The following is a 15,520-nucleotide window of genomic DNA, read 5'->3' on the forward strand; positions in this document are numbered from 1 at the left end:
GCAAGAGGACGCGAGGTAGGAAGGAACCATTCGAGGGCTACATCGTGGATGCATTTTGGTACGAAGGAAAAAAGACGTCGAGATGGCATCTGTACACACCTTCAAATGCCCCGTATCTACACAACGCCGATTCCCACGATCCTTCAGAACGGGTTGGGCGACAGATTCGTGAAGAGGTGACAGACAGGGTTGCGGCAACGCTCGGAACGATTGTGACACAGAGGGACCCGAGGACACGGACTCGGTCTCGACTGACACAAATCAGGGCTGCCTGGCATGCAAAAGAAACGGTAACGGTTTTATACCGAGGTCGCCAATTGCCGTGACGTATGGGAAATTGAGATTTAGGCACTTTGTCTGGTAAACAAGTTTGCAATGAGTTTGCGAGGACTTTGTGAGCGCCGAGAAGGTTGGGAGGGGGGAACAATCGAAAACTCTCATCAAATCACCAGAGGGGCACAAAGAGACGGCAAAGAGGGATGCATCCCAGTTTAATAAGACGGCCTTGGGACTTGGGAGGGGACCCAGAGTGCGAGATTGCCAAAGCTAGACACAACGAAACAGCGAAGAGCGAACAGGATGGATGGAACTCTTGGTTCACCGAGCGTGGGCCTGGACGGAACGGGAACTGGGATGGGCGCTGAATCGCTCAGTGTGCTGCGACAGACACCTCATAGGCTAGCGCTAGTCCATGCTCTGGATCCGACGCCATGGGCTGGGATTGCCGTCTGCGTTGCCTGACTTTTGCGTCCATATCTGCTTGTCCTCTGGCGTTTTAAGCTTAGGAGTGGCTGGCGGCTAGAAGAGTCCGTTCGGACGAAGGCTATGCGCCGGCTTGGAGCCATCGACGATCGCTCAGGGTCCTAAGCTCCCGAGCTCTCCAAGCACAAGCGCTTTAGCTGTCACGGTTGTTAAGCTCCCGTGGCGAAGCAATTATGAAATGGCATTGTCGACAATTATCGTTCATGCTGAGCTACTAATCGAACGTCAACCGAGACCGAGGCAGTATGAGTGAGGACTGAGGAGTGGGATCAGCGGGACGGACAGGGGCAGGCCGGCCGGGAGTCGAACGGGTACATTGGAACAAAATGGGACCGGGCAGACAGAAAGGGTGGTCGAGTCGTTCGGGCTGGTGGCAGCGTCGTATCAATTCGTTGGCGAATCCCACCCGCGGTTGACCGGGAATTCTGCAGTGCCGCTGGTTTGGGAACCTGTTCGTCAACTAGCCGGTGTGCGTTCGGAACGGACGTGACAGGAAGCAACGAAAGACTGGTCGCATTTCTCGCATAAAGGCACTGTACTTGCCGTGGTCAGATGTCAACTTCTGGCTGATCGATGCCAGGTAACGGCCGGCCTGGGAGGTTTCCTGGATAGGAAAGGGAGTAAAAGGGATCCACCCGAGCCCCGTGGCAGGTGGCAGATGGCAGGTTGACACCTCGGTCGAGTCGGAGATGGGGAAGGTGCAGGCGAGTGCAGTCAGTGTGGGTGCACCATAACGGGCTGTCCCTTCCCTTCCCCCCACCTCGTTACCACACGACGGGCACGCTCCCACGGCCCCCAAGACACCGGTGACTGGGCAGGCTGCAGGCCGCAGGCGTGAGAGGCACTTGCCCATTGGGCTTGATAGTGTTGGGAAGGCGCGGCACAGCAACATCATGACCCAGTCCTTCCTTCGCAATCTGGAAGGACCAACCATTGACCAATAGACTGACTCGGCAACGTGGAGTCCCAACCTGCAACTGCCCTGCCTAGGTGAGGTGCACCGGGAATTAAGTGGGATTCTTGCCCGGTCTCTGGGCTCTTTTTTCTCGGAAGGAATGAACCTAAGACTGAATTGATCCGGGCTTGGAAAATTGGTGTCCCAAATCCCTGGTCTTCCTGTTCCAATGCAACAGCAACGTGCTCCGTCAGCCAATGCCGCCGGGCTTCCATCCTCCCCTCTCCTCATCCCAAGCCATGGCTTGCACCACACTACTTGGTTCTATTCCTCTTCCATCCGACACCGCAGGAGTTCGTTGTCTAGCGCTCGCACATGTCACCCCATCACGAAAACTATGCTCCTCTCGCAATCTCGCCTCTTGTCGCCAAGACCCGACCACGATGCGGCCACCCATGTTCATGTTCCAGGCGAGCATCCATCTCGTCACATCCCCCGCCAAGCAGAAACCATACGTCCGTAATACCTGGCCTACCCATCACCATGGTTGCCAGAGTCGCCAAAGTCGCACAAATCCACTCCGCTTGCAGAAGTTCAGAATAGACAGTCGCTCAATACTGAACACTAATGGCTCTCCACAGAGCCTATCTCGAGCCAGAAGCCCGCGTTTGGCCTGAAGGCTAAGCTCTCCCTCACTCTCCCTCACTCTACGATGACCTACCGAGGAAAATCCCCATACGCCGGCTTCTGCGCGTACATGATTCTCAAGGGCATGTACATCAATGCCGCATTATCGTGATACGCCCGCCGCACGCTGACGAGGAACATTTCAATCTGCTCTGGTGTCCACAGCAGCCCTCTGGTCAGCGGTCCGAGAGCGATGGCCTGGAGTCCGTCGAGAAGAATCGTCCTCCAGTACATCCCTACTGTCTTGAGCACCCTGTTCCGCGGCCACGTTCCCAGCGGTACGTGGAAAATCTTCTCCGTCACGTTGACGAACCCGGCTTCGCGCATCATGTTGGGCAGTCGATCGCCTGCCGCAGCATTGAAGTCGATGCCGAGGCTCGTCAGTCCTTGCGTCACGAAACTCCAATACTGAGCCACCGGGTGTGAAGGCGGCATCGCGTTGTACGCCGATGACGGGAAGTGATGAATCTCTTGCAGTTCGATCCACCCGCCAGGCTTCAGATGCCTACCATCACGTTAGACCTGCCATGGACAAGTCGGGGGCTCACGACTTACTCGTATGCCTTGTGGAATAGACTCCTCCAATTTTTGATGGCCATGACGGTGTGTCGAGAATGGATATAATCAAAGTGGTTCCTCGGATACAACCACGAACTTTCCACATCGTCAACTTCGAATTTGACGTTTGGCGGCACCCAGTCCGGTTGGATGGGGCTGAGATCGACTCCTAATACTGTTGCACTTTCAAACTGGTCGCCCACTACATTGCCATTAGTATTTCGAATCCTGCGAGAATGGCTTCTCCCAGCTTACTCTCAATGGCCCATGCGCCTGTCCCTGTTCCGATGTCCAGGATTTGCTGCGGCCATTCGCCGATGGGCGCAAAGTGTAGCTTTTGATTGCACAGAAGCTTCACCATGGCATGCTTCATATCCTCCCGCTCCTGCTCCACCTCGTCGTTGGGAAAGTTGTATAGCCCTTCTCGGAAGCGGTGATAGCGTCGCCCATTCTCGTACATGTAATCTCTAACTGATGATGTGACGGATGTGCTGGCGTTTGTGGCGCTGTCGCTTCCGTATCCCCCATCCGACTCTGCGCCGTCAAAAATCGAGGCCATGTCGTCGCTATCTGCGACGATGGAGCTTTCGGCTTGCGTTGTGGCTTCCGACGATTCTGTGACTTCCTGCTCGGCCGACAGATCTGGGAAAATCGGGACGCCATTGGGATGCGTCAAAGGCGACCTCAGCCCAGGGAATCCATCGCGAGCCAGGTGTTGATTCGCCTCGTAAGCGTTGCGGTTGGCAGATTCAAAGCCGGATGCTGCTTCAGTCCTTTCCACCCCTCCGCCCGTGTCTGGCTTGGCCGCCGCGGGGTCATGAGGTAGCCGGTCGAGCCTGGGCAGCTTCTCCTTCTTTGCTGGTGCCGATTCTGTTGCGTCCGTCATTGAGTCGATCAATCGTTGAGGAGTTGGATGTGCAACGGCGATTTCTGACGTGTTTTCCGCAAGTTGAGAGGAGAGCTGGAAGTTTCGTTCCTCGTGTAGCGGGAGGATCAGTAGGCTGTCGGGCGCCACATATTGCTTTTTTGAGTTCCATGCCTGACCAGGGATGCCATCATCCTCTCGCGTCGCAAAGGCAGCTGGCAGCTCGTGTCTGCTCGCAGAAAGTGTCTCAGATCCGACGCCCATATGAACATGAGCCTCGAGTTCTTTGTCTTGGAACCCTTCTTGGGTCGGTGTTCTAGCTGTTCCACCAGATGCCAACAGCCCCTCGCATGTCTGCTCATTCGCTGTCGAAAGTCCCGTCATTGCAGTCATTGTAAAATGTACGCAGTCAGATATGGCGACTGGTTTTCGTTCATGCGTAGACACGCTTCTGGCTCGGTCTTTTCTGTTCGGTACTTGGTCGAAGGCTGTCGGACTCTATTGCTATCGCCTCGAAGCTGCCTCGGACAAGCACTCAACACCAGAGGCTGTAGATGACCCTAGGAGATGGACGGATCTTTAAGAGCGTGGTTTCGGCCTGAACTTGGATCATGCGACGAACAGGGAGGCAACTTGTGGTTGCAGTTGAACGAAGCAGAGGTCATTTACCATCAGCCAACGCTCGGCCGTGGCGCACAAACAGGAGCTTTGGCGAAACTCCAAAGTTCAGCACGTCGGAGCTTTATCTGACGGAATGACGGAGAGGACAGCTCAGGCCACCCATGCGTCAACCACTTGACTTTCCGGATACATCAAGAAGTGAGAACTGTTCTAAACGTGACCCGTAGATAGCCGTTGGTATGGCCTGCTCTTTGTGGCTTACCCCCAACACCGTTCTCAACCCAGGCTTTTTTTTTCCTTCTTCTTTCCGCTCCCCCACAGTGGATACGGAAAGGTTCAACCCCTCGCCAAGATGACAAGCAATCCGTGGTCTTCCCTGGAGCTGCAACTACACGGCGTCCGTAGATCGTTCAGCTCCAGTAACCTGGTCAGTGCGAAATCTCTACGCCGCAACAACCAACAAGGTTGCCTGTCCCGCCCGCGGCCCATTCCAGATCGCACACAGCTGCTGCAGGGGCCTAGACTGGCTCTCGAGCCCCCCCCCCCCCTGGTTGACTTGCGAACGGAGCATGGGCGGGGTGGGGAAGGTTGCATCGATGCAGGTTTGCGAAGCGACAATGGCTATTCTTCTCTCGTGCTCGACCTGTATGTTGGATCATGAGCAAACAAGTCCTCGCTCGCATCCGCATCTGTTTCGCTTACTTTCACCTGCGCCCATCGATTGACAGCCAATGGTTTTCTTCACTATATTTCGATCAACGCCGTTCGCTTACGGATTTCCGCAAGGTAAACCCATTAGACGGGATACACTACTTTGAACTACTCCGTTCTAGGAACTTGCTTTGCGACATGACAGGGTAGATTATCACTGGAATCTCTCGTGGGCTGAGTGTGCCTTCGCGTACAATTCGTCTGCGCCATGATTGGTGCTTGGCCAACGCAGCAATCCAACAGCCTCACCTCATCTGCGTTGGTCGTCTTCTCGAGCCCTCAACTTGAACTATCTTTCGCCAACCTCGAAACATCACCGAATTCTCTTAACTGGAGGATCTCCGCGACAGTCATGTCAGGAAGCGGCGCCATCTTCATCCTCCTGGATGAGAGAAGTCTCTGCTCAGGCTGCGCATCGTAATCGATTTTGATGTCATCGTCAATGATGCTCAACAAGTGGAGGGCAAATCGGTAGCTGAGATCGACAAGAGCTATGTCAATCTCCCTATCTGGTCCAGATTTTCCATTTGCGCTGCTCCATCTTGATGGTGACTGCGTGGTAGACGTCCGCAGCTCAAGATGTGTAGATCATATGAATTATAGCGTAAAGGAAGTATGGGAAACGATGATCCAATGGCCTCAAGAGCTGGGATCTATGCCAGCCAAGCGAAAGTAGCACCTTTGAATTAATCCAAACCAGCCATTCAGGGCTGAACTCTCAGCAGACTTTTTTCCATCAAATCTGCCGTAGCGCGAAAAGCTTGCACGCGTAACCCAAAGCTGAAGGGTAATCAAGACTGGAAGGATTTTTTCCAAGGAAATGTCCCCGGTTAGAATTTCATAACCTGCTCCACGGACGAAATTGTCAACCTAAAGGATTGCGTTGTGTCAGCGGGGTCTTTCGATACAGTCGAGTACGCTGCTCTCAGTTATGTCTGAGGTTCTGAACAGGGCGACGGTCTAGGGCCCAACGGCGAACTACCCACATCCACTGCCCCGAGTGGTCGAGGACGCGAAGACGGTAACGATTTCGCTGGGCTTCCAGTATCTTTGGTTCGATCGCTATTGCATCTCTCAGCTCCGTGCAAAGGACGCACACGACTAGATTCGGAATATCAATGTTATCTATGCCCGGTTGTTCGTCACGATCATTGCTGCAGCAGGCCCAGGACCGGACCACGGCTTACTTGGTGTTGGAAAGACAGCGCGCAAAGTCTTTGACACTTTCCGCATCGGATCCCATAACATCAGATGGATGCCCGTCAATGAGGTATGGGTTAAGCAGCAGAGCCAGCACTCCAAGTGGAACTTGAGGGCTTGGACCTGTCAAGAGGCAGCCTTATCAATGAGGAGATCCCACTTTACCGGCCACTTTGCCCTTTTGGAGACTGGCAACGGAGGAGAAAGCTACATCAAAGGCCTTCCAGATCCAGTATGCCCAACGAACGGGTCTATATGGGATGGCTTACTACTATATAGGTCATATGCGATCCCATATGCGGCAATTTATGCAAAACGAGAGCTTGCTTTCGAGGCGGACGCCTTTAGCGCATAACAAGGAAGTCAAGCGCATTATAACCAAGACCAATGGGGAGACTCTTTTCAGTTTTCCGTCATATTTTTTTGGCTTGGAGGTTGGAACTAACTGCGAGCTTCCGTTCGCTCTGCTCTGAGAGACCACGGAAACATTTAGTCGGCTCCAAAGACGCGCTGGGTTCAGCGTTGGACGTGGTTTGGATGATACATACCGCCCGAGTCTACGCTGGAAGATGGTCAGACATGGTGTCCACCAGCGAGCTCTCGGATGTTGCTTGTACCCTCTGCACACGTCTAGCTTCTGTATGAGGATAAATTCACTTTTGCATGGGCATCCCATGACGAAGGCACGAATCCATAGGTTGATGAAGGGGCGTGATGAAGATAACATACAGTTCATGCTCGGGACGGGATGGACTTTGGGACGCAGAGACTTGTGGTCCATGTCTGCGATCAAATCGTAGTGTGTGGTTGTTTCTGGGGAGTGGTTTGAATCCCAAGTTTTTCTAGCATCGCGAATGTTTCAATACATGGTAATTTCTCGCTGGCAATGAAGGCATCTTGAGCCTGACTCTCTATTAGTATCTCCAAGCTCTCAAAGACGAGCAAACCCTCACTACGCCCCCCTCCTCGTAGTGTGATGAGAATAAGGTCAAGAAATGAAGGAATGGATATGCGATGCGCTGATCGATAAAACTTTACCGCTTCATTTGAGTGTTTTGTCTCAAAAGACTGATTGATGTTTCCCTCCTTCAATTCGGTGAAATTGATCAGAGTGGACCAATTCCTCACGATCTACAAACGTTGTGTCGGACTTCCAGTAAGACTCATGTTCAAAGTTCACAGCTTTTCAGGTACCTCCCATCAAGGTTGAATCATTCCAATTCCAGTCCACCACAATGCCTCGCGACTGTGGCATTGGTTTCTGAGATAGAGAGCGTCAGTCAGTCATTGCCCCATTTGGTGCAAATACAACTGGATCCCAAGACCACGGAATGCATCAATTCCCAGCGCGAGAAGACACCATTCAAACATACGTCAACGGTCGTTCCACTGCGGAACCCTTCCCAGCTTCCAATCATTTGCTGGAATGGACGACGACATTGACTGGCGCGTGAACGCAGACGAGGTGAATGAGAGTGAAAAATCTCTCTTCGCATGCTTTGAGAATCTGGCCACTTCGCTTCAGACCTGGGTTGAAGAAGTTGCCGTTCCATGCCTCGATGATCTAGCTATTTTTCAGTTGACACGAATATTGCTCCGCCATGTAGAGACCTGGCTCATGAGCGATGTCTTTGTCAAAACGGCCATTTTGGTATGGGTTGGAAACCACACCTGGGTACACCACCCCTGGACGTTTGGCGTCTTCTCGGTATTCCACTACGCAGGCAGCATTGTCATTCAGAAACTCTGGATCGCCTGCTTACGGTCACTCTATGCTATTTGAATCGACGGGACGCTCCTATGGCTACTCCTCTCATTTCATTTTTTTGTCCCGACGAGGCGACGGCTTCCGCGGGACGCTTGGCTAGGCACCTGGGAGTAACTCTGCATTATCATCAACATGATGGTCGACTACACCCACTGGACGAAGAAATGGTACGACTTTGCAGAGCACTCTCCGGCTTCCGCATAGAAGTTCACCGAGCCTTCTTCACATCGCGCGCCTGGAGCATCACGAGAATGCCAACTGTTTGTACTTCACTCCCAATCTTTGTATGATACTCTTGCCGAATCTGGCTAATCCCCCACCCCCCGCCCGCCCGGCGACCGGTGCCGAAGTCGTGACCCACATCGGCGGGTGACTCACCCACATGTCCCCGACCGCAACTCCCGCCCAAACTCCTCACAATCGGCCCCAAGTCGCGTGGCACTTCGCCCCGGGTCTGACATTCCAACCGCTAGGCACCCGCATCACCCCAACAGGCACCCCAAATATTTCGAGACGCCATCCAGGCACCCGCTCTCTACAAAGGCATCATCGAAACATCAAATTCCATCTCGTGTCCACCATCTCCTGTCTACCCTCTCCAATCCAAAAAAACCAACTCCAAAGGTTCACCACCACCTTCATAATCCAAAAATGCCTCCCTCGGCACCAACTCCCCCTCTCACCTATACAACATCCCCCTCACTCCTCCCTTACATCCTCCGCTTCCACCCATACATCCCACCATCCTCCCCCTCCCCATCCACCCCGGAAGTCCACCACACTCACCGCCTCTGCGTCGGCGCCGCAGTCCTCTCCACCCCCTCCCCGTCCTCCCCCCGCAAAATCCTCCTCCTCCAACGCTCCGCCAAGGAAAAAGCCCTCCCCCACAGATGGGAACTCCCCGGCGGCGCAGCAGAATCCCTCGACCAAACCTCCCTCGCCGCCGCCGCCCGCGAGCTGTGGGAGGAGACGGGCCTGCGCGCCGCGCGGTTCGTGCACCTGGTGGGGTGTTACCAGTGGGAGGGTCTCGGGGGCGGGGAAGCGGCTGCGGCGGTCCCCGGTGACCAGGCTTGGGGGCTGTCGAGGGGCGGGGTCGGGATTATTGATGTTGGGAGCCGTGGCGGCGACGGGGGGCATTCCGAGAGCGCCGTCGTCGGTGCGGTTGTCGAGGAGCAAGGAAACTCGGCTGTGGGAAGTCATCTCGGTACGGCGAAGGATTCGCACAAGGTCTTCAAGGGTCGGGACGCGTGGCGCAAGTACACGTACCTCGTTGAGGTCGAGACCGTTACGGACGGGGGAGGCGCGGTGCAGGTCAACATTGACCCCGAGGAGCACGAGAATTTCGTCTGGGCTACAGAGGAAGAGGTGCGCGCGGACAGGTGTGGGGATGTAGTGTTTGAGTGGACGTCGGAGCATCAGAAGCTGGATATATTGAGGGCTTTTGAGATTGGGAGGGGGAAGAAGTAGTTTCTCGAGCATCGAGGCGTGGCGCATCAGTCAGCAGGTAATCGATCGACGGAGATTGCTAGAAGAAACGCCGGTGATGAGTTCTATTGGTGTCCTTCTATCCAGACCTGAGGTAATACTACCTCTATATAAATGCAATGCATCCATAGATCCCATTTTGTTGACCGACCTCACACTCGTCAGTCTCTCTACTTCTTCTTGGACCCCCTACCGCCACGTCCCCCCTTACCCTGCTGCCCCTTTGCGCCCGCGCCATCGCTGCCACCAGACATCATAACCCGCACCTTGCCAACCGGCACGACATTGATAGACTCCTCAGCCTTGAGCGCCTTCATAAGCTCCACCTCCCTCGGCCACATCTTCTCCTTATCCTGCGACCGCTCGTCGAGCACGCCCTTCTTGGACGAAGCGCTCTTCCACCTCTCAAACACCTCCTTCACCGCCTTGCCCTTCTTCACCGCGCCGGGCTGCAGCTTGGCCTTGTACTTGAACTTGCCCATGGCGTTCCACGGCGCGCACACGGGGATCGCCTCCAGGATCTCGTCGCCGGGGAGCGGCCACCCGACGAGGTAGTCGAGCATGGTCATCTTGCTCAGCTCCTCCGAGTCCAGGACCTCGACGCCCTCCTCGTTCATCAGGCGGCGGATCTCCTCGTGCTCGGCAGTCTCCTTTTGCTGCTTCTCGTGCTGCGCTCGGCGACGCTCCTTCTGATACGCCAGCTGCGCTTCTCGCTCGGCCTTGCTCTGCGCTTCGGCTTCGGCTCTTTGCTTACCGCGAGCGGAGCCGTAGATGGCCTCGGCTGCCTCCCTGTCCTCTTCATCTTGATCCTTGTACTTGGCCGCGATTTTCTTGGCTTTGTTGCGTCGGCCTCGCTTGGCTGGTTGCTGCTTCGCGGTCGTGGCGGTGCTGGTCTGTGAGCCTGGCGCACCGGCCGGCTCTGCGGGGGTTGATGTTTGTCCTGTGGCTGCTTTGTCACTCTCTTCTTCATCGTCGTCGTCATCCTGTTCTTCTCCCTCTCCCTCTCCCTCCTCCTCCTCCTCCTCCTGTTCTTCTGGTGACCTGGCTTCCTCGTTCGCGGAGTGTTCCGCGGGCTTGTCCTCGTCAATCTTCAGATTTGACAATTCCTCGGCAGGGGACTCTCCGGATGCAAGCTGCTCCTCCGAGTCATCCTGTCCACTCTGTCCAAGATTCTGCAGAGGGTTGTCACGCGGCTTCTCATCCTCCTGATCGTCGTCGGAGCCGATATCAGAGGCGTCATCCGGGATGTCATCATTGGCTTGAGCCGTGTCAGTCGCAGACTCTTGTGCCGCGTTGTCGGATGCCGGAGCCTGGATATCAGTGCTGTCGTACAGCCTGTGCTTCACATGTCTGGCCTTGCTCTCTTCGCTAATCTTGAACATGATGCCGAGACCGAGCAGAAGCTGTGCCGGGGGAAGGAAGTTCTTCTGACCACGAACCATGAAGCTTCCCGTGGGGAGGTACTCTCCTGTGGGAGCGGACTTGGACACCTGGTCGGCATTCACCCACCATGCACCCATACCTGCCTTTGAGTCCCACGCACTCGAGCTACACACAGCCAGTGTTCCTGCTTGCGCCAGTGTCGAAGGAGGGATGGGCGCTCCGGGATCGCTGGGGCTGTTCTTGATGATGACGGTCGCGGCGCCGTGCATATCCGCGTGGACGTAAACGTCGCCCTTGCGGAGGTAGCGCTTGTACAACATCTCGTTCTGCTGCGCATCTTTGCCTCCCAGCACCAGGTACCCATCAGATGATACAAACCAGGTGAATTTCTCAAACCAAATCTGCTTCCGTATAGGCTGAAGGACAGCCTTCTCCGTCTTGAGGCCCTTCTTCAATTCTGCTTGGATCTTCTGTTCGGCGTTCTTCAACGCAATCTGAGACTGCAGGACCGTCTTTTCCTCCTTTTTGGCAGCGCTCCGCTTCTGCTCATGGTATCCTCTGGAGTTCGCCCAGGGGGACAGAGTGATGTTGACGTCAATCTCCAGGCGTTTCGCAGTTTTTTGCTTGTTGCTGGTATCCTCGTCGTCGCTGTCGGAGGCATCAGAGTCGGTCTCGTAGTTGGATTCGTCGTCTTCGATTTCTTCCTCCTCTCCCAGCAACAAGGTAATCGTGTTATCCGCAAGGTTCAGCGGCAATTTGATGATTTCAGCCACAGGATTACGGCGCTTCTGTTCGCGCTCAATGAGCTTGCTGATGTCGACCCAATCCATGCCCTGCTGAAGCAGGCCATTCACCGCATCCATCGCCTCCTGCACGCGCTCGACGTTTGCCTCGATTGCTGTGGCCTTCTGAACATTGAGGGACTTGGCCTCCCGGAGGCCTTCGATGCGCTTCTCCTGGTCATTTCTCGCGGCATCAAGCTTCCTCCTTGCCGCGGCCTCTCGTTCAGTCAGTCTTGACTCGAGCTTCTGGCCCTCCAAAGACGAGAAGAACTCGTCCACGGTTTTGTTGTAGCCGTCGAACTCAATGACCTTGACCGTAGGGTCGTTTGCAAACTTGTTAGGCAAGAAGGGGTGGAAGTCGTCGTAGAGAAGATCTGATCGCCTCGTCTCCTCCCCTTCCGCTGCCGGCGCGGTCTCCGGCTTCGATCGGTACTTGGCGAAAATGTAGCCCTTGGCCGTGGCAGAGCTGGTAGCAACCTCGACAATGCTTCGGGCTTCGGTCAAAGCCTTCAAGAGCGCATCCAGTAGAGACTCATCCTCGAGGATCTCGGCGGGTTTCTTGTTGCCATCAAATTTGGTAATCTGGAATGAGTGGTCGACGAGGATAGGCGGCAGTTCAGTAATCGTTGTTGCCAAGCACCTCCTCAGCTCATCTCCTGGCTTCGTCTTCGTTTTCTTTCCTGCTGAGACGGCTGTTGCGCCCTTCTTGACTGACAACTCCAGTGCCGCACGTACTCTGTCTTTCGTAAGAGGTGGAACGCCGTTGAAGTTCTGTCGGCTGTCTAGTGAGTAGTTCAACCCGATCCGCTGAGGTTCCTGGCCTTCCCCTTCAGGAACATTTCGCAAGAGTGTGAGAATCTTAAGGTCGGCGTCGGTCAAGATGACGTTTCCGCTCTGCGTAGGGACAAAGTCAGTCTTGACTTGTTGCCAAAAAGGGTCAATGTGCTTACAGCAAAGAACTCAAGAAAGAGACGATACTGGCCATCGCTAAACTGGAACTCCAGAATTCTGTCCGTTCCAACCTGCTTGACAGACGTCAACCGCCGGGTCTTGAGGAACTTGCGCAGCCGCGCGACAAAGGCCGAGGGCGCCGCGGCGGTCGTGCGCGTAAAGTCTGTGAGGTGGCATCGGAAGCCAGCGTCGATAATGAGCTGCTTCTTGTTGTCGGGCTTCGCGAACTTGAAGAGCAGGATCTTGGAGGAGAGATCGTAGACGTTGGCCAGTCGCAAGGTGGTGAGGCTCTCTTGGAGCTCGTGGGCGATGACTTTGACGTCGATGGAGGAGAAACGCTGCTTCATGACTGCAAAATGGAGTCGCGGAGGTCGGGTTAGAGGATTGCTGCAGTGCGCGCCAATCTTTTGCGGCGGCTTTCGTTGTAGGGCGCGAATGTGTGAATCTAGTGAGGGGCCGGATCTGTAATGCGAATGAATAATCGCGGGGCAATGGTGGCTGAAGAGCTTTGGAATTGTGGATGCGCCACAATGACGTCACGTGCCTCACCTCAATTGTTACCAGCGACTTTTGTCCACGTTCGTCGGGTCTCTTTCTACCAATTGCTGGAGAAAAAGAGGTGATCTTTTTTGTTTCTTGTTATTCAAGTTAAATAAGGAGAACATCAAGCGTTTTGAACTAGAAATACGCGTTCAATTGATGAGGATTGGCCTCACTACGATTGCTCACCTCTCATCTCTCGTCCCGAGCTGGCCGTGATGACGCACGCCGAACTTCTAGCGCCACGTTTCGAGCTTCAAGCAAAGAAGAAGAGCTGTCATACTAATTTAGAGCTCTGTGCCACTGAACTATGGTGACAGGTGCCAACTCAAATGAGACGAGGCGAAGTCTTTGATTTGGAGGTTGCACTCGAAACGTTGATATCAAAAGAAACAGCTAGACCAAGAGGTTGTAGTGCCGATCAATTTCTCATCGGCCAGTTACAACCAGCTGGTTTCGAATAATTGAAACAACAAAATTTTGAGGCAGGAAAAGTATTTCCAATACTCTCCATCCAAGGGCATCCATCACATGAGGCAATATCCTTGGCCGCGGATTCAGCGGCATGTCGTTTTGGTATGCTAAATCATCGGAGGTGGTCCAGCTCTAGCATCGATAACTTGACAAACAATTCATCAACGCTTAGGATGGACCGCTAAATACAAGCGACTCATTGATTGCAGTCTCCAGTACAACTTCGAAAACTTTAAGCTAACAACAAAGTTTCGAAGCAACTCAGGGTCAATTTGAAGTACAAAGAAGGTCTAGTCTCTATTGGTTGCACGAGCCAGTAACAGCGTTCCTGTGGCCTTTCCTCTGCGAACCCAGAATGTACTCGTTGCACTAACAACAGTAATCGGCATAGAGTTCCAAGCTCATTTTGACTTTCATGTGATGCATCTACACAAACAGATCTGTAGCCCTCCGTTTGACGTCGCCGGCGACGGAGAGCAATCGTCGTCCAGTGCCGAAGAAAGTATTTCCAACTGCAGTTAGCGCGGGAGCTGGGACCAGTCAGTCGTCACGGCAACCAGGTGCATTGCAAGGGAGCTCCCGTGTGTCCCGACCGGTTCGTCTGGCTTGGTGCTTTTGGTTTGAAACCATTGACCCTTCGATGTCAATTGAGATGATCCAAGGCCGGGAGGCTGGCGATTATGAGCAACTCCAACCTCCCCTGTTGCAGACTCCCGTGGGAGCGCAAATCTGGGACGGACCAGCGTCTCCATGACTCTGATGGATCCAGGGGAAATGGAGAATCCGACTGTCAAGATCCATCAATGGTTTGAAGACCCACTCGGGCGCTGCGGGCGGGATCCGTAAGGTAGGGAGGGTACTTTGCCTTGGCCACGTCGCCGGCCTCCCTGGAAAAAGCAAAGCCGCCAGCCAGCCTCATTTTGCATGTGCGACCGTCAACTTGCATGAGTTGTGCGGCGATTGCAGACAGATAGTCCAATGGAGGTGTTCCACGATGTGTGAGACCCAGTCTTGGGTCCCCGTATTGGTGTGAGAAGTGGTCAATTGCTGATTTTCGTAAGGCCTCACCAGCAGCCGCCGGCCTGAGAACCCTGGAAACAAAAGGCCGGGAAGGGCGATTGCAGCTGAAAGGTGGTTGGGGAAGCTCCACGACTGGCCAATTGAGTTTCCGGGCTGCCGCGGTCAGGCTATGCGGACCATGCAGACGGTCGTTAGCGGGCAATTGGGCCATGGGCGAAACGACGATCTTCGTACCCAGCCCCAAGTCAGTGTTTTGTTGTTGCAACGAGCGTGTCAACAAGCTGCCAGATGTGACAGGCGAGATGCACAGAGCGTATTCGCAGGGTCGGAAGCGATCAGATCAGCCCAGCTCAGTGCGCAGTTCGCGACTGCCGTCAGCGCTGCAGATGGACTCAAGGAGACATTGTCACATTGGACACGGCCTCTCGTTAGTGTCCGTTCCCTCGCCTCATGCCCCAGGACAAGTGACAGTCCATTGACTGGTGCCAACACTGTTGGATTTGAGGCGTCCATTACGGCGTCTGGGTGGGAATGTCTGTGTGACAGGAAATTTGCAGGTTCTGGCGGGTCAGGAGAATCCGGGGGTTCCCCCTCTTGCTGGCCAAAGGTCCCAGTTCCCTCCTCTCCTCTTGTCAGGGCCAGCCCAGCGAGCAAAGTCGGGGTTGTTCTGTTGCTGATCAACCACGGCGCCTGCAATCTTGGTGTGGAGGGAAGGACCCAGAAACAACCGAGGACGAAAATGGTCGGCGGTCGATCCAGCAGTTCTCCAGGGCGGTGGTCAACCAATGCTGGACGGTCCACTGTTGGAGCTTGCGCAA

The 15,520-nt window shown here is 54.5% G+C and overlaps 6 protein-coding genes across 6 annotated transcripts; 2 read left to right on the forward strand and 4 right to left on the reverse strand.

Annotated features, from left to right (window-relative positions):
- Positions 1–1,222: 1,222 nt before the first annotated feature.
- Positions 1,223–1,615, reverse strand: CORC01_07950 (uncharacterized protein; the record flags this gene model as incomplete). Its single annotated transcript, XM_022619585.1, has 1 exon — positions 1,223–1,615. The coding sequence occupies one exon, from the start codon at positions 1,613–1,615 to the stop codon at positions 1,223–1,225; it is 393 nt and encodes a 130-aa protein (XP_022473960.1).
- A 759-nt stretch (positions 1,616–2,374) lies between these two features.
- CORC01_07951 (methyltransferase) lies at positions 2,375–4,160 on the reverse strand (the record flags this gene model as incomplete). The annotated part of the gene is made up of 3 exons (XM_022619586.1): positions 2,375–2,849; positions 2,900–3,104; positions 3,158–4,160. The coding sequence occupies 3 exons, from the start codon at positions 4,158–4,160 to the stop codon at positions 2,375–2,377; spliced, it is 1,683 nt and encodes a 560-aa protein (XP_022473961.1).
- A 2,194-nt stretch (positions 4,161–6,354) lies between these two features.
- On the forward strand, positions 6,355–6,654 carry CORC01_07952 (uncharacterized protein; the record flags this gene model as incomplete). The annotated part of the gene is made up of 1 exon (XM_022619587.1): positions 6,355–6,654. The coding sequence occupies one exon, from the start codon at positions 6,355–6,357 to the stop codon at positions 6,652–6,654; it is 300 nt and encodes a 99-aa protein (XP_022473962.1).
- Positions 6,655–8,718: 2,064 nt separating this feature from the next.
- CORC01_07953 (NUDIX domain-containing protein) lies at positions 8,719–9,534 on the forward strand (the record flags this gene model as incomplete). Its single annotated transcript, XM_022619588.1, has 1 exon — positions 8,719–9,534. One exon carries the CDS (start codon positions 8,719–8,721, stop codon positions 9,532–9,534), a length of 816 nt encoding a protein of 271 aa, XP_022473963.1.
- A 188-nt stretch (positions 9,535–9,722) lies between these two features.
- Positions 9,723–13,015, reverse strand: CORC01_07954 (uncharacterized protein; the record flags this gene model as incomplete). Its single annotated transcript, XM_022619589.1, has 2 exons — positions 9,723–12,611; positions 12,668–13,015. The coding sequence occupies 2 exons, from the start codon at positions 13,013–13,015 to the stop codon at positions 9,723–9,725; spliced, it is 3,237 nt and encodes a 1,078-aa protein (XP_022473964.1).
- A 1,457-nt stretch (positions 13,016–14,472) lies between these two features.
- CORC01_07955 (uncharacterized protein) lies at positions 14,473–14,913 on the reverse strand (the record flags this gene model as incomplete). The annotated part of the gene is made up of 1 exon (XM_022619590.1): positions 14,473–14,913. One exon carries the CDS (start codon positions 14,911–14,913, stop codon positions 14,473–14,475), a length of 441 nt encoding a protein of 146 aa, XP_022473965.1.
- Between the last annotated feature and the right edge of the window lie 607 nt (positions 14,914–15,520).

Source organism: Colletotrichum orchidophilum (genome assembly GCF_001831195.1).
Source record: "Colletotrichum orchidophilum strain IMI 309357 chromosome Unknown Scaffold_65.1, whole genome shotgun sequence".
NCBI lineage: Eukaryota > Fungi > Ascomycota > Sordariomycetes > Glomerellales > Glomerellaceae > Colletotrichum > Colletotrichum orchidophilum.